Source organism: Perognathus longimembris, chromosome 19 (genome assembly GCF_023159225.1).
Source record: "Perognathus longimembris pacificus isolate PPM17 chromosome 19, ASM2315922v1, whole genome shotgun sequence".
Classification (NCBI taxonomy): domain Eukaryota; kingdom Metazoa; phylum Chordata; class Mammalia; order Rodentia; family Heteromyidae; genus Perognathus; species Perognathus longimembris.
Window position 1 is genome coordinate 42870424 of NC_063179.1, and position 23501 is coordinate 42893924.

Consider the following 23501-nt stretch of genomic DNA (forward strand, 5'->3'; position numbering starts at 1 on the left):
AGTACTAACACAATTCAAACCCTAAGATTTGAAAAGTAATGACATTTGTAAAGAAGAACTTTAGCTGACTCAAGCCTTAGTTCTGTGAACTATACTAAAGAAAAATGGATGCCAGATATCTCCACAAACACCTCTATTTTCCTGGATTCCATACTACATTTTAACTCCATAACTGGACCGTTATATTTACTTGTGGAGTGAAATAAGTACCTTACAGAAACTAATAAGCAAATTCAAAAAATCGATAAGACTGAGTATGCTAAGCATTAGGGGAAAATATTCTACTATATTTGCTATATCATAACAAATGTATTAAAAGTAGAATTTGGGGTTCCAATAATCACATACTAATAAAAACAGAAAGATTCCTATTTTCATTCTCTCACTGGTATGATCCCAATGATTACAATAACGTCCAGTATACTCCTGACCCTTGATAAAAATGTTTGTTCAATGTGTATGGGCATAGGAAAAGGAAGAAATTAAATCCTAAGAAAGAGTCTGTGTTGATCTCAGTGCTTAAAGGGCTTAACATTCTCTCCCAATCTTTCTCTAAAATGGCTTTCTGTAGATAATTTCCTTTAAAAAAAATCTAACAAACTATGAAACAGTTAGTAAAGGTGGGGAGGGGTGTGCATATGTGCAGGCAAGAGCAACTGAGACTTGTACTGAGGCCTGGGGGCTCAAGCTCTCACTGGGCTTTTTGGCTCAAGCATGACACTCTACCACTTGAGTCCTATCTCCACTTACAGCTTTCCCTAGTTAGAGTCTGCAATGGACTTTGTCACTCATGCTGTCCTCCAACTGTGATCCTCAGATCTCAGCCTCCTGAGTAACTAGGACTACAAGCATAAGCCACGGGCACCCAGCTCTAAAAACTATTTTAAATACTACTAAATTATTAACTGCTAAATGCTACAACAAAAATCTCAATAGAATATATCCATTAGAGCCAAAGAAAATAATAACTGAGATTCTACACTGATTTTTTGGTATGTCCTATTTTAGATCTGGTTCTATTTCAGTTAAAAGTATGATTCGGTTCAGATATAGGATGTAAAGTTAAAAATCACCCATGGTACAGATGATTTTAAGGACACTTATTATTCAGATATGCAGCACAACTATAATCCTACAACTGGAAGACTGAGGTACAAAGATCATAATCTGGAGGCCAATCTGGGCTACATACACAGTAAGACTCCACCTCAAAAGGGAGAGGGGGGGCAAACATTTGTTACATTTGTTATGAGATTTACAAATCTGAAAATGCTTCTCTTGTGCTTAGTAATCTTACCAGGTCTTTCCTTCCCAGTGCCTTTTGATTCAGCAAATTTTTGTATCAAACTTTCAACGGTTGTATTAGCCATATTATTTATAAATTCTTCATGAACCTATTCAAACAAAATAAAGACAATTTTTTCTCTTTTTCCACCAAAATTCTTACTTTTTTGATCCAACCAACAGTTTGAAAACCTTTATTTACCTAATTTGCAAGGTTGACAGATTATATGGGGATCAAACAGTGCTTACTTTTATTCTTTAAACTATCAACGCCCTTAGAAGTCATTCTCAATTCTTATGCTAATCAAAACTTTTAATAAAACCAATGTGGTAAGAGCTGAGTCATGGCTGAAGTAATAGAGCACTTGTCTAACCAGCACTTGGGACTGAATTCAAACCCCAGTACTGCCCAAAAAATAAATAAATAATGAAATGGCAAAAAATAACAAAAAAAGACAATGATATATAGTTTGCCATTTTAATAGTAAAAAAAAAATAGACTTCATTCTTCTCTACTACATAGTTTAAAATGTAACCTATATTATAATTAAACTTCCTCTATGTTTTCAAAACATTTCTAAGTTCAAGTTATCTATTTTACTGAAGTTGCTCTAACTAAAAATAAAACTTTTTTTTTTGGTGCTAACATCAGGGATTGACCTTGGAGCCTTGCTGTCTGGCTTGGCTTTTTTACTCAGGCTGGTGTTCTACCATTTGAGCCATACCTCCAGTTCCATTTTTTGCTGGTTAATTAGAGATAAAGAGTCGCTTTGATCTGTCTGCCCAAATTCGCTTCAAACAATTCTCAGATCTCAGCTTTGTGAGTAGCTAGTATTATAGACATGAACCCCACCAATGCTAAACACAGTGAACTTGCAATCAGAAATATTTAAAAATTATTAACTTTTGAATAGTGTAAACAGAACTGTAGTTTGTTTTTAAAAACTATAACCAGTTATTTAAAATAACCAGTTATGGGACTGGGAAGGTGGCTTAGTGGTAGAGCGCTTGTCTAGTATGCATGAAACCCTAGGTTCCATTCTTCAGTACCACATACACAGAAGAAGCCAGAAGTGGAGCTGTGACTCAAGTGGTAGAGTGCTAGCCTTGAGCAAAAGCTCAGGACAGAGCCCAGGCCCTGAGTTCAAGCCCCAGGACTGGTAAAAACAAATAAATATAACCAGTTACTTAACTATATACTAACTGTATTGTCACACAGTAATTAAATACTATAACACTTAGCTATAATTATTTTTTAAATAATTTGAATTACATGTATAATGGGAAAACAATTAAAAATACATGCAAATACATATTCTTTACCAGCAATAATTCAGTGTATCTGTGAGTTTTATAAAGTGATAAAGATTTATGAAATGCTATAAAGAAAAAACTTCATAAATCAAATGAACATAAAGTAAAATAATGTACTTACCTGACCTATTTGCAAATGAATTTCCTTTATAGCATTCAATAAGGATCCTATAATTTCCTTTATGTGAATGAGGTGAGTTTCTTCAATATCTTGAAATTTCTGGAGAGCAAAACATAATTTCTAGTTACATATAAAAATATAGATTCAAATACAAATACACATTCTGGAATCAAAAGGTTTTAGAAATCATTTCAATTTAGATAACCAACTTAAGCAAGTTAGATTATATAGCATTTAACAATCCCTCTAGACAATTTAGGTGATACACTAGAAGTTAACTTTTTGCTATAGTACTTTGCAGATTTAAACTTTTTTAGAGCTTAAAAATAATTCAAGTTAAACTCTATAAACATGATTTAAAAACTGGAGCCCCAGGGGCTGGGGATATAGCCTAGTGGCAAGAGTGCCTGCCTCGGTATACCCAAGGCCCTAGGTTCGATTCCCCAGCACCACATATACAGAAAACGGCCAGAAGCGGCGCTGTGGCTCAAGTGGCAGAGTGCTAGCCTTGAGTGGGAAGAAGCCAGGGACAGTGCTCAGGCCCTGAGTCCAAGGCCCAGGACTGGCCAAAAAAAAAAAAAACTGGAGCCCCAAAAGAGAATAGTTACAAAAGCCAAGGAAAAGTTTCTAAAACTGAAAAACTGTATATGATAGCAGAGAAAAAACTAGATGTTACCTCTGAAGCCTTCATAATCTAAACACTCTTAAAATGTCCTTACAATCCTTGATATGCTTAATGTATTCTCCAAAAGAGGTAGACTGTCATCAGGGAAGTTTGTGAGAAAACCTGTGTACTCTCCACACTTCATCAAAGGTGGGGTTGGCATCTGATCAACATAAAACACACAAATCCTCCCGTGCTCATCAACTGCTGTTCTCAGAGAACTGAAATTTTACTGAGAAACGACAATAAAGGGGCTGGGAATATGGCCTAGTGGCAAGAGTGCTTGCCTTGTATACATGAAGCCCTGGGTTTGATTCCCCAGCACCACACATATACAAACGGCCAGAAGGGGCGCTGTGGCTCAAGAGGCAGAGTGCTAGCCTTGAGCAAAAGAAGCCAGGGACAGTGCTCAGGCCCTGAGTCCAAGCCCCAGGACTGGCCAAAAAAAAAAAAGAAAGAAAGAAAGAAAGAAATGACCATTAAAAGAAAAAAAGGGTAAAGGAGCTCACTAGCTCCTTCACTATGTTTCTAGCCTCTCAAACATAATGACTAAATATGTTCCAGAAAGAAGTTCCAACCACTAGCCTCAGTACAAGAGTTTTAACCCACTACAAACACAAAGCACAGAAACAAGCTAATCCCTGATACTATAAGTCACTGACTGTGTGGGGAAAAAAATGCCCAGTATCTTAATCAGCAAGACATTGGTAACTCACACCTGTAATTTAAATACTCAGGAGGTTGAGACCTGAGAATCTCATTTCAAAGCCAGCCCATGCAGAAAAGTTTGTAAGACTCTTATCTAAAATCATCACCAAAAAGCCAGAAGTACAGCTGTAGCTCAAGTGACAGCCCCAGTACCAGAAAAGGAAAAAAAAAAAAGAGAGAGAGAGAGAGAGAGAGAGAAAGAAAAAGTAAAACAAGAAAAAATAAGAGTGGAATTGACTTTATGAAAAGCACTTTAAACCAGGCCTTTAATTAGGTTCTAAGGAATATCAAATTGAATATAAATTAGCTAATTTTATGGAAGACAGACTTCTTTTTTAAATTATTATTACTGTTATTAAGTAGATGTTCAGAAAGCTTACAATTCCATGACTCAGGTTGTGAGTTCAATGCTTCTTGGTCAGTGTCACCCTTTCCTTCATTCTCCCCCATAACTTCCTCCTGTCCCTACCCTCAAGATGCATAGTTCATTTTTTAATATAATGTACACTGAATATAATGACTATATTTGCTCACCCTTCCTCTCTCCTCTCCTGTGCCCTCTTTGCCTACCTCCCAAAATACGCTTCAACTTTAGTTGTTCAGAGGAGTTATGTTTTCTTATTCCTACCCTTAAGTATATCCTCCTGTAGTTAAGTTTGTGTGTAAAATGCATTGAGCCCTATCTTATGTTATCATGCATAGTTGTACGTTAGATCTAGTTTCCACACAAGAGAAAATGTGCCATTTCTCTCTCTGAGTCTGGCTTCCTTCACTTAGCATGACTTGTTGTTCTAGGTCCATCCATTTCCCTGCAAATGATACAGTACTATTTTAAAAGACAAGTAAAAGTCCATTGTGTATTTGACCACACTTTGTTGATCCACTTGTCCACATTAGCGCACCTGCGCTGTTTCCCTAACTTGGCTATTGTGAATAGTGCAGCAATGCACATGGATGTGCAAGTGTCTTTACCGTATCCAGACTTGTAATGCTCTAGGTAGATGCCCAAGAGTGGTATGGCTGGATCACAAGGTAGTTCTATATTTAGTTTTTTGAGGAATCTCCAAACTGTCTTCCAGAGTGGTTAATGTGGTTTATATTTCCACCAACAGTATAATAAGGCTCCTTTTGACCCATACCTTGACAATATTTGTTATTGTCCAAATTCTCAACACTGGCCAATCACAGAAATAATATGGAATCTCAATATTGTTTTGATTTGCATTCCCTTTATTGCCAAGGATGATGAGCAATTTCTGTGTTTATTGGCCATTCTTACTTCTTCTGAGAAATCTCTACATAGCTCCTTTGCTCATTTATTATTTAATTATTTCAAGGTAGTTTAATTTCTTGGGCTCCTTATACATTTTGGATACTAGGCCCTTGTCAAATATATAACTGATAAAGATTTTTTCTCAATGGGTTGGTTGGAAGAAAGATTTCATTATTTTCATTTTCCCCCACTAAAATGTAAGTTCTGTGAAAATGGGGCTTTTTTTTAAAAAATGGTTTTGTCTACTGCCATACCCTCAGCACTGAGCCACTCTAGTTTACTTCTTAAGCAAAAGTATCTTAAAATGCACATGCAGCCTGTCACCAGCATCTTTATTATCTACCAGTGCCCTCATTTACCTCAATTTACCTATTTTTTTTTTGAAGGCTAGTACTCTACCACTTGAGCCACAGCTCCCCTTTTAGCTTTTTGGTGTTCATTAAGGATAAGAGTCTCAAACTTTCTTCCTCAGGCTAACTTCAAACTACAATCCTCAGATCTCAGCCTCCTGAATAGATAGGATTACAGGTGTGAGCCTGAGTACCCAGCTCAATTATCTTTAAATAGCCTCTTCCACCTGAATATGTCCTTAGGATGCTACCGTACATCTGGGTCCTCAATCTGACAAACAAGATACAAGACCTTAAAATACCGCAATGTTAGAACATTTAGTCTATGTATCTAAACATCTCTAAAATTAAATTATGTGACATATAAAGATAGTATTAATGACTATACACAAATACAAATGTGATACTTTCAATTAAAAGCCTTAAAAATACCAACCTGAACTGTTTCTGTCATTTTCTGTTCAAAATCAGCTTTTGCTAATGCATATTTCTCCACATACAGTTTATAGGTATCTGTAGCTTTCTTAGTTTTAACAGCTGCCTGTAACAAGATAAAAACATTTTAAACTGCACATTAACCTCTTTTCTTTCCTAATATAGTTTTAAATAACAAATTAAAGCACATTTTAAAGAGTTCAGTATGACACACAACCAATTTTAATAGCCTGGTAAAGCTTGTCTTAGTCACTTTGGTTTTGTTATGGTCAAATAATAACTCAGAAATTAAATACTGACTCTCCTTTCTATCTGATCAAATGTGCTTTGAAATTTTTAAATATGCTTACTTTATAGCTTAGAGTAATAACACTATATAACATATAACCACATGATAGTGGTTCAAAGTTACTAAGAATATGTCAACACATTACTGGAAAGAAACTTCCTAACTACAAGAAAAACTGACAATACCATCAGAAAGCACTTGACATTCTTTCTGTACCTGCATCCTTCTTCTTCTTCTTCCCTGATGACAACACACATACACACCCTCCATTTAATGTTTTTATTAAAGTCTATAAACCAAGCTAAAAAATTATTACTGGTTTCCCCTGATTGTTCTCATTTTCTATTATGTTCAATTAAATCAATGATTTTTTTTATTTTTTCCTATATTTTCAAAATTTCTATCCTTAAAAAGAACTGCTAGTACAATATCACAGTTCTAGTTTTATTACTTAGTAAAATCTTAGTAATATACTAAATATGAGAAAGTGAAGAAAATCAAAGTAAATTATATAAGGGATCTTTTCCTCAAGGACTTTTAAGGAACACAACCACCTGAACATCAAAAAGAATTACCAAAAGAATTCCAGGAAATGGAAACATAGTTTTTGTTGGTGGTAGTATTGTTTTGTTGTTGTTGCTCCTGTCTTTTTAGGGGGGCAAAGGGAGGCAAAGGAATGGAGGGAAAAAAGGTAAACAAATGCAGTCATTGTATTCAATATATACCATGTAAAAAATGAATTACACAACTTGTGGGCAGGAAAAGAAGGAGGAAAATAGAGGAAAGCAAAGGAAGGAGTGATATTGTCCAAGAGGCACTGTACTCATTACCTGACTTAAGGAATTGTAACCTCTTTGTACAACTCCTTAATAATAACAATAATAAATAAACAAACATGACCAAAACGGAATATTAAGACAACCCCACAGAAATCAAGACAAATTTTGAAGAAGATACACTGAGGGGAAAGGAGATTATGTGTAGCTTGTGGGTTGGGGCAGATACATGGCTATCAAGAAACTTTCCTATTCAAAAAGATGATGAATTTGGATATAGAAAATGTGGAGGGAGAATTGGAATAGATAAGTTAGTAGAACATCAAAGACAAATTGTAGGAATTCCTAATATAAATATCTCTATGTTTTTCAGAAGGTTACAGATGTCTATGATAAAGGAGAAACAGCATGACAGGCTAGAGAGCTTAATGAGAATTAGAACGTAGAAGTCATAATACCTTATAACACTAGATTAAAAGGGGAGGGGGAAAAAAGTCTTGCTAAGAGCCACATAAAGCTTTCGAAATGAGAACATCTGTGTAGAACCAATCAGTACCAATACTTATCTCTACTGTGATCAGGAGTCTAACAACAATAGCTGGTAGCAGAAATTTGATTTTCCATGAAATTTAAGATTGGCCATAGACACATATAGTCTTTTTCCCTAACCAAGCCAATTTGTACTTTGTAAAAGCTAAGCTGTATATATTATATTAAGTGTACATGTTACATGCCTTCCTGCTTTCTTAAGTAAAAAATATGGACTGCAACTGTACCATCTAATTGTAGAAGAATGAAGCACAATGAATGCATAATAAAGTTGCTGTTCGGAGCCAGAAGAAACCAGTTTAAACCCTGGCTCTACTCTTTACTACCTTAACTGTCTGAGCTTTGCAAATTTCTCTCCTAAAACAAGAATGTAAGATTTTTTTTAAATCAGTAGTAGTATGAAATGTAAAAATGCTTAGGATAGGATCAGATATATAGTTCAATTCACAAAATAAATGGTATCTATTGTTTTATCATTTCTTACCCATCAAAAACACATATTATTAAAATATACTATTATATGAATGCCTGAGTTATCGACTTGTACAGCTGCATATCCCTAGAGAAAATGACCCAAATTGCAATTTTTTTTTTTTTTTGCTAGTCCCAGAGCCTGAACTCAGGGCCTGAGCTGTCCCTAAGCCTCTCTGTGGTCAAGGCTAGCATTCTTTAACTTGAGCCACAGTGTCACTTCTGGCTTTTTCTGTTTATGTGTCACTATGGAATTGAACCCAGGGCTTAATGCATGCTAGGCAAGCTGTCTACCACTAAGCCACATTCCAAGCCCTCTTGTAAATTGTTTTTATTTCTTTTCCTACTCTCTAGCTAGTTGCTATTATTTTATACTGTTACTTTACTGCCTCTACAATCCTGTGCAAGTGTAAGAATGACATGAAATGGCTAGTTTCCTAAGTACCATCTCAGAAAACCACATAACCATATTTATTCAGAAACCTTCAGTTTCATCTTTCAACAACCTAAATTTTCAGTTTGTATTACAAGGATTTGATATCATGTAATCAAGAGTTTAATTCCCATTTCCTGGATGGAGAGTAGGAAATTATTTTCTTTCTTCTCCATTTTTCCCTACTTCATCCTATACTAAAATAAATCCTTTCTAAAACTTAAAAGTCATCCTACAGCCTATAGGGTGATTTTTAATAACAGAGGCTAACAAAATTATGTAATCTCACTGGCAAACCCTTCTTTACTTGCTCGTTATCCTAAACTCTACCTTTTTCCCCTACTGCTTATTAAAGTATGGCTTAGTAACTTATGTCACCTATTACGACAAAACTATGACTATGTCCATAATGTTAAAGGTAAATTCTTCATCTTTCTTATAGTCTTTCTTTTCTTTTTCTTTTTTTCAATGCTGGGGATCAAACACAGAACCTGGAGCACACTAATCCAATGCTCTACCACCGCTGAGCCACATTTCTAGCCACAATCTTTCTTTTCACAGGTACTATACATGACAGGATACTTGCACTTCTCAACTTACCACACAAGCAATTTTTTAACTTCTTATGCTAACTTCTTTTATTTTTAATTTTAATAGACTTTATTTTTCGAGATGTTTAAGATTTAGAGCAAAATTAAGCACAGATACAAAGACAACTTAAGATTTGAGATCTAGTCCAATGCCAGAGAACTTGGACCTTGACCTTATCTACAGCAAAAGGCACTAGAGGAAGAGTCAACAGTTGGGAATCCCAGCCTGTAATTAAAACTAACAGAGAAAACACTGAAATTTGCCTAATGAACAACTAGAGGTAGTACATTTCTCTTTAGCTTTCTGAAAGGAAAACCAGATTTGGGGGAGGGGGAATGCTTCATGCATATTTTTAAATGGAAGAGTTTTCTTCATATTGTTACATATAAATTATTGTGCAGCAATACAAAAAGCACAGGTAGAGTAACACTGTTCAAAGGCACTCACGCAGAGTCACAGTATAGCAACATAGACAATTAGACCTTATGCACCCTGGCATCTTAAAAAATTGCCTGGACATTTGACATTGTTAGTACTCTTTAAAGAATTGCTTTAGAGACCTGTCATAAAATGTACTTGTATTTATCAAATGTGCTCTATTTGCTAATTACATCGCTAATGAATTGCACTTGAGAGATATTTTAAATGCTATTCTCTACTGTAACTAAGCAATCCTTGAGAAAGTCGTAAGAAAGTAAGGACCGTGCGTGCGTGCGTGCGTGCGCGCGCGCGCTGGTAATGAGAGTAGAACCCAGGACCTGGTTCCTGGCCCTTAGCCTTTCATTCAAGGCTAGCACTCTGTTACTTGAGCCACAGCTCCACTTCTGACTTTTTGGTGGTTAACTGGAGGTAAGAGTTTCATAGTGGTTAATTGGAGATAGGAGTCTCACAGACTTTCCTGCCCCAGATGGCTTCAAATGGAGATCCTCAGATCTCAGCCATCTGAGTATATGCTAACTTCTTATAACTATTTAATCATATATCTCAGCTCTTCAAGCAAAGCTGCTTACAGGGGCTGGGGATATAGCCTAGTGGCAAGAGTGCCTGCCTCGGATACATGAGACCCTAGGTTCGATTCCCCAGCACCACATATACAGAAAACGGCCAGAAGCGGCGCTGTGGCTCAAGTGGCAGAGTGCTAGCCTTGAGCGGGAAGAAGCCAGGGACAGTGCTCAGGCCCTGAGTCCAAGGCCCAAGACTGGCAAAAAAAAAAAAAAAAAAAAAAAAGCTGCTTACAGACAGAAGGGGATAGCATGTATTTAATCTTTTGTAACATTCACAGAATCTAGCATAGTGATAGGCTTGGAACTAAAATTCTGGCTTGCTATTAAATATAAATTATTATATCATAATCTAATAGTAAATCAGAAAAATACTTGAAGAAGTTATTTAAGAAGGTGTAACTATTCTAATAAGCTTACAGCTAAACTATAATCTTAAATTAATTTTTATTATATTCATGAACTGTAAAAGTTAAATAATATTTTTCTTTAACTCTTCTTGGATTATTTTCCAAGTAAACAAACAAGCTGTTTTTGGACAGTTCAGTGATGGTTTTTTACTGACAAAGAATTTATGATGTCATAAAAATAAAGAATGGGGCTGGGGATATGGCCTAGTGGCGAGAGAGCTTGCCTCGTATACATGAGGCCTTGGGTTCGATTCCCCAGCACCACATATATAGAAAATGGCCAGAAGTGGCGCTGTGGCTCAAGTGGCAGAGTGCTAGCCTTGAGCAAAAAGAAGCCAGGGACAGTGCTCAGGCCCTGAGTCCAAGGCCCAGGACTGGTCAAAAATAAATAAATAAATAAAGAATGACTGCCTAGAAGGAAATTACTCCTTATAGAAGACCTGTATTTCTAGAATACCAACAAAGTAATTATTTCACAACATTACTCATCACATCATAAAGGAATTTAAGAGATAGAATAGGGATGAGTTGGGACCAGAAAGGGGAGAATGATGAAAGGGTGATTGGTCAAGATGAATTGTATGTATAAACAAATTTGCTGAATGATAACCCCTTTGTACAACTAGAAATAATACAAATAGAATTTTTAAAAAGAGAGCGTTATTATGTCCCTTTATGTCATCCCTTCCACCATTCTCATTCATCCCATTGGCCCCTGTCCCCAGACTCATTTCGCATTTCCTACTTCCTTTATCATGTATGTATATTGAGTATTCTGATTGCATTTGTGCCCCAATCCCTTTTTCATTCGCCCACCCTCTCCCAGTAACCCCTCTTTCCAATTAGTTTTAGGTTCTTGATATTCATTTTGTTAAACTGCCTGTTGACTGTTTAAAAGGTATTCCAAGGGAGTCTACTGTGGCATATACTATTTCTATTACAATTACCTTTTCTATTTCTCTCTGTGTAGCTCCTTCCTTTTTCAGACGCTCTTGTTCTACACACTTGGCATTGTAAATTTCCTTGGATTTCTGAAGGGCCTGAGTTATGCTCTGAATGGTTTGAACAGCTTCTAGAGTTCCTGCAACTTCTTCTTTTGTCTGTTTGACATGAAAAGATTCAACAAAAAAATGAGTAAATGATAAAGCACTTAATATCTGACTAATCAATATTTTTGTAAGAAAAAAAACACAATACCTTTTTGTGAGATTTTACTTGTTCTTCTCCATACTTCTGAACTTCTTTTATTAATTCTTGTAATTTTCTAACAAGATCCAAGTGGCAATTTGCTAATTTCTCTGTAGATGTTTTGAATACATCCCACACTGGAGCAAATGTTCTAAGGGAAAGGAACAACATGGGAATAACTTACTAAAAGAAGAACAAAAACTTGCAAGTGGCACTGTGGCTCAAAGTGGTTGAGCACTAGACTAGTCTGGAGCAAAAGAGCTCAGGGAAAGGGCCCTGAGTTCAAGCTCCATGACCAACAAAAAGAAAAGTTTAAGGTTCTAAGATGGAGCCACTAAAACTTGAAGACCAAATTAAAATAATGGAAAGACTGACAAACTGATCTTGATATTTTTATTTTTTTCATCCTTGGTTAATTATTCCTACCACAAGTACACAAATATGGGTCAATTTTATGTCACAGGTCACTGGTCCTTCTCATTATAATTGTTTTCTATATTGATTTGGTTATTCAGAGTTCAATTAGAAGACTTTTTATCACTTATTAAAATTAACTTGATGGGCTGGGGATATGGCCTAGTGGCAAGAGTGCTTGCCTGGTATACATGAGGCCCTGGGTTCGATTCCCCAGCACCACATATACAGAAAATGGCCAGAAGTGGCGCTGTGGCTCAAGTGGCAGAGTGCTAGCCTTGAGCAAGAAGAAGCCAGGGACAGTGCTCAGGCCCTGAGTCCAAGCCCCAGGACTGGCCAAAAAAAATAAATAAATAAAATAAATAAATAAATAAATAAAATAAAATAAAATAAAATTAACTTGATCACCAAAACTTCAATTTAAAACTATGAAGTATCTACACAAGACATTTCATCAAAACTGAAGTTTCTATGAGCCTAGGGACTGAAAGGAAAATGTCCCAGAAGAACCACAGACCATAGGCAAAGTCACTTAGAGCAAAAGGGTTTATTGCCAGCAGGACCGGCAAGGCCAAATTCCCACAAAGGAAAGGAAAATGGCACCTGAACTCTCTCTCTCGGGGGCGGGGGGGGGGGGGTCTTTATAACAACTAAGGTGGGAGGTGCTCCACCAGGGGCAGAGTCGCATTGCCAAGGGCAGACCTTATTGGGGGGGGGGGGGGACATTCTATAAGCTTACAGGGACAGAGTTCAATGTTAAGAAGGCTTTGTCTACCATATGGGAAGCCCTGGGTTCCATCCCCAGAACCACAAATAATAACAACAGTTTGTCTGAATTTAACATTCAAATAGCAATTTTTTGTATGTGATACTTTAAATCCTTAACATTTACTTAAGAATTATTTAACAGCAGTTTTCTGAAATGTTCTGGCACTACCTCTGTACCTCAATAATACATTAACTGCCTTTTTTCTACAGTGTACGGGATGTGAGAATCTTTCCTACCATTTTTTTCCTCAAAAGGATTTACAACCTTAAGCAGTCTTAAGTACATTAAAGAATTGGTAAAATAGGGGCTGGGGATATGGCCTAGTGGCAAGAAAGCTTGCCTCGTATACATGAGGCTCTGGGTTCGATTCCCCAGCACCACATATACAGAAAACGGCCAGAAGTGGCGCTGTGGCTCAAGTGGCCTTGAGCAAAAAGAAGCCAGGGACAGTGCTCAGGCCCTGAGTCCAAGGCCCAGGACTGGCCAAAAAAAAAAAAAACACTATGAAAGATAATGCGAAATTCAAAGTCTGTTTAAATGCAACTGAACATGAAAAGACAAAATTCAATTTAATGCTAAAATATGCAACAGTAAACAATGTAAATATTTAGAATCATTACAATCTTAAGAAGTGATACTACAGGGGCTGGGAATATGGCCTAGTGGCAAGAGTGCTTGCCTCATATACACGAAGCCCCAGGTTCTATTCTTCAGCACCACATAGACAGAAAAGGCCAGAAGTGGCGCTGTGGCTCAAGTTGGCAGAGTGCTAGCCTTGAGCAAAAAGAAGCCAGGGACAGTGCTCAGGCCCTGAGTTTAAGGCCCAGGACTGGCCAAAATAAAAATTTTAAAAAAAGATACTACAAAAAAGTAATAAACAGGGGCTGGGAATATGGCCTAGTGGCAAGAGTGCTTGCCTCGTATACATGAGGTCCTGGGTTCGATTCCTCAGCACCCCATATACAGAAAATGGCCAGAAGTGGCGCTGTGGCTCAAGTGGCAGAGTGCTAGCCTTGAGCAGGAAGAAGCCAGGGACGCACGGTGCTTAGGCCCTGAGTCCAAGTCCCAGGACTGGCCAAAAAAAAAAAAAAAAGTAATAAACAATCTATTATTAATGGAAATACACATTACACACAAAATACACATTCTAAAGGCAGTATCGTTGTCAAGAAACAAAGTTGATGTCAATAAATGCTCCATCCACCATATTCCTAAAATAGGGTAGAATTTTCGATAATAAAACCAAGGCCAATTAGTTAAAGCTGCCGCCACACTTTTGTCATTCCAGTTAACTTTTTCTGACCCTTCTAAGTGTGACGAGAAAAGAAGAAATTAGGTTTTGGATATTTATCATACTAGAGCCTCTAGAACTAGGAGTGCCAAAAAGTGAGAAAAGGGTAGGGATGAAGCTGTAAAAAGGAATACAAATGGAAAGGAAAAAAATAGAAGTATTTCTCAACGATCAGTCTCCATTCTTCAAGGTGGAGTTCCCAGCCTTCCCACTAGCATTGCACAAGGACTGTTCGGTTGTGTGGTTGTCGCCACATACATAAAAGACAGGGACGCTACACTGGGAATGCACTGAGATTTCAACTCCCCTTGACCCAGCCCCAAAGTCAAACAACTTTTGTTTAAACTAAACATACTACAGAATATTTACATAAAATAGGTGTTCTCAGACATTCTGCAAATCACAGAATCATTTGAAAATCGGTTGTGGCTCAAGTGGCAGAGTGCTAGCCTTGAGCAAAAAGAAGCCAGGGACAGTGAGTGTTCAGGTCCTGAGTTCAAGTCCCAGGACTGGAAAAAGAAAAAAGTAATAGTAATCACACAGATGAAAATCGGTTAATTTGTACTGACCATCTTCATAAAATGACTTAAATTTTTTTCATGAAATTGACAAGCTCACAGAAGATCACTGCCAAAAATCTTATTAGACTAATTACTTCAACATCTTGAATAAGACAGAAGCTTCCCCCAACTTTCTTCTTTTTTTTGGCAGTACTGGGTGGGGTTTTGAACTCAGGGCTTCATGTTTGCAAGGTAGATGCAAACATGAGCCATGACCCCAGTCCTTTCCTCAACTTGAATATAATTAAACAAGATCAATTCCTTCCAGAGTTTTATAGGTTTTGACTATAGAACCATTCTTTCCATAGTTCTTATTGCTATGAGTTCATTTTAAAGAGTCTTAATAATTTTCAACTTTTTAAGGAGCACATTTCTTCAATACAAATTGTTTAAAGGATTTAATGAGTCAATTAAATAGGAATCATTTTAAATAATGTTTAATTATTTCAATATCTTAATTGAGTTTTGTTTTTGTCATCTAATTTTGTTTTTGAGAAAAAATTCTACTCTTAAGGCCAGCATGTCCTCAAACTCACAATCTTCCTCATTCACCCTTCTGAGTGCTGGGGTGACAGGAATACACCACACACCTGGCAAGGTAAGGATCATTGTTAAACTACAATAGAATGTAAATTAACTGATAGAAAACTAAAACTACATGTACCAGAGCATTTATAATCTCAAACTTAAACTAATGAATGGCTGGATAGAAAAGTAAGTTTCAGTATCTTTGCATTAACTGATTCAGCAACTTCAATGATTATTTCCATTAAGTCAGAATATATTCATACAAGGCTGACATTTAAGATGCACTGTACTCATAAATGACATGCTGAATTGCAATCCCTTAAACTACTTAAAGATAATAAAAAATATATTTATAAAAGACAGACATTTTAAGTACTTAGTATAGCCATGCCTGCTGACATTTTAACAAATAACCTTTACAATAATATAAATCACTGGTCCCATAAACTTCTACCATTTAGTGATATTCTAGATGCCTTAGTTTTTGCACATACACTCTATTCTATTGTTTGCAGAATGACAAAATCACATCTGACACATTTCCCAGAATATGTGATTAAGTGATTAAGTGATATATGACATAATACCACCAACACCATACAACACCATACAAACTATTATATCCTTAATAGAAACTTAATATTCAAAAAAACCCTGCCTAAATGAACACTGAAGAAGAAATTAACTCACCCAAGCTGTGAATAATTGCTTGCAGATTTTGCTAGTTTTGTCATTGATCTGGAATATGCTTCTTCTATTGTAGCTCTGTTGAATCAAATTTTCATTATTATAGAACCTCTTGCTTAATGATCAAAAACCTATCAAAGTTATCAAAATACAAATAAAAGAGTCAAAAAAGTACAGTAAAGCCCTACTATGTAACTGCACCCTCTTTGCACAACACCTTGTAAAAAAATTTATGTTCAATTAATAAAAAAAAAAAAGTACAGTAAAAAGGCTGGGAATGTGGCTAACAGCTGAAATGCTTGCCTAGCATGCATGAAGCCCTGGGTTGGATTCCTCAGTACCCCATAAACAGAAAAAGCCAGAAGTAGCACTAGCCTTAAGGCAAAAAGAACCTCAGACACAGAGCCCAGGCCCTGAGTTCAAGCCCTAGGACTGGGGGGAAAAAATGTACAGTGGGAAAAAAAGCCTCTTCAATAACTGGTGTTGGGAAAACTGGACACCTATATGTAAAAAACAGAAAGTATCAACTCAAAGTAGAGCTAAGATTTTATTTTAACAGGGTGTAAGGGTGTAAGATATCACAAGAAATGTACACACTGCCCTACTATGTAACTGTACCCTGTTTGCACAACACCTTGTCAAAAAATTTGTGTTTAATTAATAAATAAATTACAAAAAAAAAGATTTTATTTTATTTTTGGCCTTGGGGTGTGGACTCAGGGCCTGAGCACTGTCCCTGGCTTCTTTTTTCAAGGCTAGCACTTAGGCCACTTTTTTTTTTCAGTTTATGTAGTGCTGAGGAATTGAACCCAGGGCTTCATGCATGCTAGGCAAGCACTCTACCACTTCACTACATTCCCAGCCCCTGGGAGAAAATCTTAACTAGCAGTACATCTGACAAAGACCTAATGCCCAAACTACACAAGAAGCTCAAAAAATCATCACCCTTCTCCCAAACTAACAAATCAATCAATAAATGGATAATGGCACTCAAAAGTAATATCTCGGGCTGGGAATATGGCCTAGTGGCAAGAGTGCTTGCCTCGGATACATGAAGCCCTGGGTTCAATTCCCCAGCACCACATATACAGAAAATGGCCAGAAGTGGCGCTGTGGCTCAAGTGGCAGAGTGCTAGCCTTGAGCAAGAAGAAGCCAGGGACAGTGCTCAGGCCCTGAGTCCAAGGCCCAGGACTGGCAAAAAAAAAAAAAAAAAAAAAAAGGTAATATCTCAGAAGAAGCAAAAATGGTAAATAGACACATGAGGATATGCTCAACAACACTGGTCATTAAATGGAAATTCAAATTAAAACAACTCTGATTCCATCTCATCTCAGATTAGCCAACATCAACAATTCAAACAACAATAAATGCTGGCAGGGATGTGGGGTAAGGAACTCTATAATAGAACTGTTGGTAGGAATATAAGCTAGGTACAACCATTCTGGAAGACAGTTTGGAGGTTCCTCAAAAAGTTAAACATAGAACTTCCTATGACCCAACCCAACCATACCACTCCCGGGTATCTACCAGATTATTATTGTCAGGATACAGTAAAGACACTTACTTGCACATCATGTTCACTGTGGCACAATAGCCAAATTATGGAAACAGCCCAAGATGCCCTCCAATAGATGAGTGGATCAGAAAAATGTGGTACATATACACAATGGAATTTTACTCATCCATTAGAATGAATAAGGTTGTCATTTGCAGGGAAATAGTTGAACGTAGAACAAATCATGATAAGCTCAGAAAGACAAACGTCTTACATTTTCTCTCATATATGGCAGCTAGATCTACACTATTAGTGGATAGCATAGCCTGTACGGCACTGTAGGCATTCACACACAAACTGTCAGACTAAAAGAGGATACCCTTAGGAGAGGAACCCACAGCAGTAACTCTCCTAAACATTTAAAATACTATTTACTGAAATTATTCCAGGAAATTGCAACATGAGGTTTGCATAGTTATTGTTGGGGTGGGGGGGGGAGGAACTATAGTTTTGGGTTTGTTTTGTTTATTTGTTTGTTTTTAGCTTTGAGTTTGTTTTGTCTTTTTAGAGGGGGACAAAAGAAGGGCACAAAAAGGGAAGGGGGAACAGATGATATTCAGTATATACTATGTGAAAAATGAACTATGAAGGGATAGGAGGGAAAAACTGGGGAAAAGCAAACAAAGGAGTAACGTTGTCCAAAAAAAGTAATGGCTAGGGAATGGGAATGTGGCTTAGCAGTAGAGTGCTTGCCTAGCATGCATGAAGCCCTGGGTTCCATTCCTCAGTACCGCATAAACAGAAAAAGCCAGAAGTGGAGCTGTGGCTCAAGTGGCAGAGTGCTAGCCTTGAGCAAAAGACAGGGACAGTGCTCAGGCCCTGAGTTCAGGCCCCAGGACTGGCAAAAAAAAGTAATGGCTGGGCACTGGTGACTCATGGCCTGGCACTGGTGCCTCAAGCTTATAATCCTAGCTACTCCAGAGGCTGAAATCTGACGATCATGGCTTGAAGCTAGCCCCAGGTAGAAAACCCCATTCTCCACGTCTTATTTCCAATTAACCACCAAAAAACCAAAAGCGGAGCTGTGGTTCAAGTAGCAGAGCATCAGCTTTGAGCAAAAAAGCTAAGGGACCAAATCAGGCCCTGAGTTCAAGCCCCAGTACTGGCACAAAAAAAGAATAAGAAACTGTACCCTTTTTGCACAATACCTTGTCAAAAAAATTTTGTTTAATTAATAAATACATTTAAAAATAAAAGAATAAGAAAAAAGAAATAGCAAACTGAACATAGTAGAAAGAGCTAAGAAACTGAGGTTAGTGAAATAGAAAATACAAAAGAATATCAACAAAACCTGTAATTGATTCTTTGTAAAAAAAAAAAAAAAAAAAAACACTACCAAAACCGATAAATGCCAAATGAGACTGAGCCAAAATAACCAGGTTCAGAAATGAAAAATGGGGGGCTGGGGATATAGCCTAGTGGCAAGAGTGCCTGCCTCGGATACACGAGGCCCTAGGTTCGATTCCCCAGCACCACATATACAGAAAACGGCCAGAAGCGGCGCTGTGGCTCAAGTGGCAGAGTGCTAGCCTTGAGCGGGAAGAAGCCAGGGACAGTGCTCAGGCCCTGAGTCCAAGGCCCAGGACTGGCCAAAAAAAAGAAAAAAAGAAAGGAATGAAAAATGGGACATCAGTGTAGATCCTCAGACATTAAAGACATTAAGGAAATTCAAAAAGAGATACTAGAAGTAGCTTTTTGTCAATAAATTTGAAAATTTACATGTAATTTTTAAAAAGTTGTGAAGAAAAATGTTAACATTAAATAGAATTTAAGGCAGACATGGATGCCTCGTATTTGTAGCTTAGCTATTCAGAAGGCTGAGATCCGGAGGTTCATGATTAGAAGCCAACACAAGCAGAAAAACTCGATCACCAAAACAACCAGCAAAAAGCCAGGTAGAGGCTCAAGTGGTGGAGTGTCAACTGTGAACACGCAAGCTAAGCAAGCACAAGGCCCATTTGATCTTGGGTATTGCCCCCGCCCCAGTCAAAATTTTAAAAAATCTAAATATTGCCATAGCTATATCGATTATAAATTTATATTTAGAAAATCAAATGTGTAATTTAAAACCTTTCTGTGAAGATGTTACTAAACAAAAGGAAAGTAATGTACATAGCAACCGAAATGGAAGAAATGGTTTTGTCATTAAAGTTCATAGGCTTCATAAGCTATGTAGAGTAGAATAATTTTCATCATTGTGAAGGTTAAAATGTGTACTGTGAAATATATGTAGTAACAAACTCAATAAGAAAAAAAAACCTTTCTGTGAAGGTAATATCAAACCAAACTGGCTACAAGAAAATTCTATCAAACACATACAAAAATAAATCTTTCACCAATTTCTTACAGTGAATGTAAAAATGGTGCATATTCTTCAACACTTTTAATGAAGCCAGCAAACCTTAATACTTGCAATCTAACAATGTACCTAAAAAGCATCATTAGAGAAAATAATTTTCAGGCCAGTTTCACTTACAAAAAAATGGCAGCAACTCAGGAGGCTGAAATCTGAGGATTGTGGTTCAAAGCCAGCCCAGGCAGGAATGTCCCTGAGACTCCTATCCCCAATTAACCACCAGAAAACCAGAAGTGGCGCCGTGGCTCAAAGTGGTAGAGCTCTAGCCTTGAGCTGAAGAGCTCAGGGACAGGGCCCAGGCCCAGAGTTCAAGCCTCGTGATAGATTTTTAAAAAAACCAAGCAGCAAAGGACAATAAAATCTTCTTTATACAACTATAATATGCTAATAAAATTATTTTAGAAACATTAAAGCAGTCGGCCCCTAAGTGGCTCATCCTATCTACTCAGGAGGCTGAGATCTGAGGATCATGGTTCAAAGCTTGCTGGAGCAGGAAAGTCCGTGAGACTCTTATCTACAATTAACTACCAGAAAATCAGAAGTGGTATTGTGGCTCAAAGTGCTTGAGCACTAGCCTTGGCTGAAGAGCTCAGGGAGAGCGCCCAGGCCCAGAGTTCAAGTCCCACAACTGGAAAAAAAAAAAAAAAAGAGCAAACTCTTTCATCAATATATAAAAGGACTTCCAGGCACTGGTGGCTCACATCTATAATCCTAGTTACTCAGGAGGCTGAGGCCTGAGGATCACAGTACACACAGACTTGGCAGGAAAGCATGTGAGATTCTCATCTCCGATTAACTACAAAAAACCAGAAGCAGAGCTGTGACAAAAAGCTCAGAGGGAAGAAAAAAAAAAGCTCAGGGATAGACTCAGACCCTGAGTTCAAGCCACAGTACCAGCACTTAAAAAAAAAAAAAAAGATAAAATATCTGTACTATGCTGAGGTGGGTTTATGTCATCAAATTTTGGTGTAATTTATACTGGGCTCTACAGAATAAGAATGTGGGTATCGAAGAAAAATACCAAATTCAAAATGTATTGAGTTGTTTTTATTTTGTTGGTTGGCTGTTTTTATTTGGTGTATATGTGTGCTACTGAGCTTCATGAAAAAGTGCTCTAATGCTTGAGCCATGCCTCAACCCTTTCTTTGCTTTGGTTATTACTCAGATAGGGTCCCTCGTACTAAAATCCTCCCACCTAAGCCTCTGAATAGCTAGGATAAATGAAAACTATTAGATGTATATTACTATAGGTGAGGCTGTGCCTTTCTTAATGTCTCCTTAACTGCTTCCTATCATGTCAATAATAGAACACAGTCCTTTCTACAATCTGTTAGTGGGATCACCTCATTTGTGTGAATTCATTTCAGAATTTGAAGATCTTTTGTCAAAGAGTCATGGGAGAATAACTTAGCATTTAGCTGTGGGCCAATTTATCTATTTGACCCTCAGTATCAGAAAAAAAATCTTATGGAATGTTCATATAGTACACTTTAGCTTTCTAGGTTAACTCCCTCGCTTATTATTTACTTAAATATCTCTATTAAAATATGGTGTCTGGGTGAGAATGTGGCTCAATAGTAGAGTGCTTGCCTAGCATGCATGAAGCCCTGGGTTCAATTCCTCAGTAACACATAAATAGCCTTGAGCAAAAGAAACTCAAGGACAGCCCCAGGACCAGCCCCAAAAAGTAGTGTGTGTGTGTATACAGAGAGACACAGAGAGAGAGAGAGAGAGACAGAGAGACAGAGAGAGAGAGAGAGAGAGAGAGAGAGAGAGAGAAAGAGTCTCAAAGAAGAAATGCCAGCTAGATAATCTAAGAGACCTTTAGAGTCATAAAAGAATAAAGTTGGGGCTGGGAATATGGCCTAGTGGCAAGAGTGCTTGCCTCGTATACATGAAGCTCTAGGTTTGATTCCTCAGCGCCATATATGTAGAAAAGGCCAGAAGTGGCGCTGTGGCTCAAGTGGCAGAGTGCTAGCCTTGAGCAAAAAGAAGCCAGGGACAGTGCTCAGGCCCTGAGTCCAAGCCCCAGGACTGGCAAAAAAAAAAAAAAGTTTTGTTGTGTTTTTACTTTTTTTGATTCTTTTCTTTTTTCTCTGATTTTTTTCCCTTTTGATGATGTTTTTTGTTTCAGTACCTTTTGTCTGTAAGTTTATGTCAGTCTTGTGCTAAGTTTATCTGATTTAGGGAGGAGAAGAGGGAGCATAAAAAGGGTGAGACAAAGGGTGAACTAATTTAACAGTGATACTCACTAGACACTATGTTGAAAATGAATTTATATAATGTGGGAGGCAGGGAAGTCTGAAGGGAGAAAATGTTCAAAAAACAATGTACTAGGGGCTGGGGATATGGCCTAGTGGCAAGAGTGCCTGCCTCATATACATGAGGCCCTGGGTTCGATTCCCCAGCACCACATATACAGAAAATGGCCAGAAGTGGCGCTGTGGCTCAAGTGGCAGAGTGCTAGCCTTGAGTAAAAAGAAGCCAGGGACAGTGCTCAGGCCCTGAGTCCAAGCCCCAGGACTGGCAAAAAAAAAAAAAAAAAGAAAGAAAAGAAAACTAGATGTGGAGCTATGGCTCAAGTGGTAGAGCACTAGCTTTGAGCACAAAAAAGCTCAGGGATAGACGTAGGCCCTGAGTGTAAGCCCCACAATGGATTCCCCGCCCCCCCCCAAAAAAAGAAAGAATATGGATAAACAAAGACTGTCATTCATTACTAACAGGAATGCAAAACGGCTGTACCATTTTGGATAACAGTTCACTAATTCCTTACAAAACTGGACATATTCTTTTCTATCATTCAGCAATCGTAGTCATTTATCTAAAAGAGCTAAAAACTTAAGACTACACCATAATCTGCACATAGCTATTTATAGCAATTTTCTTTGTAATACCAAGACTTGGAAATAACCAAGATGTCCTTTAGGAGATTAATAATAAACTGTAATACATCTGAAAAATGGGATATTACTTAGCACTAAAAATAAATGAGCTGGCAAATCATAAAAAGACCCGAGAGAAACTTGAACCAATAACAACAAGAGTAGATTCTAAGATAAGCTATGACTTGGGTGACTATGATGTGTAGATCATATGCAAAATCTCTACTATTTTATGTAAATAACTTAAGATCTGAGGACTTTAGTATTCATAGGAGTCCTGGAACCAATAAACTAAACATAGTTGAGACAAATACACTGAATGAAAGCAGCAGGAGAACAAAGACTACATACTATAACGTATGACTCCATTTATACAAAAGTCTAGAAAACAAATATTAGCTTAAGCTTTAGAAGCAAACCAGTTATCATTGAGTAAGTGAGAGGGATTACAGAGATAATAAACATAAGATTTGAAGTCAGGGCCTCACACTTGCTATGTGAGTTCTCTAACACTTGAGCCACACTTCAGTACTTTTTACTCTGGCTACTTTAACTCACTGTCCCTGGCTTCTTTTTGCTCAAGGCTAGCACTCTGGTACTT

At 37.4% G+C, this 23501-nt stretch overlaps 1 protein-coding gene across 1 annotated transcript in view; it reads right to left on the reverse strand.

Moving 5' to 3' along the window:
- The window catches only part of Fcho2 (FCH and mu domain containing endocytic adaptor 2), a 99711-nt gene that overhangs the window by 59843 nt on the left and 16367 nt on the right, over positions 1-23501 (reverse strand). The window contains 6 exon segments of the mRNA XM_048368534.1: positions 1298-1394; positions 2720-2818; positions 6151-6255; positions 11617-11769; positions 11867-12008; positions 16110-16184. Coding sequence (XP_048224491.1) covers positions 1298-1394; positions 2720-2818; positions 6151-6255; positions 11617-11769; positions 11867-12008; positions 16110-16184 — 671 coding nt within the window.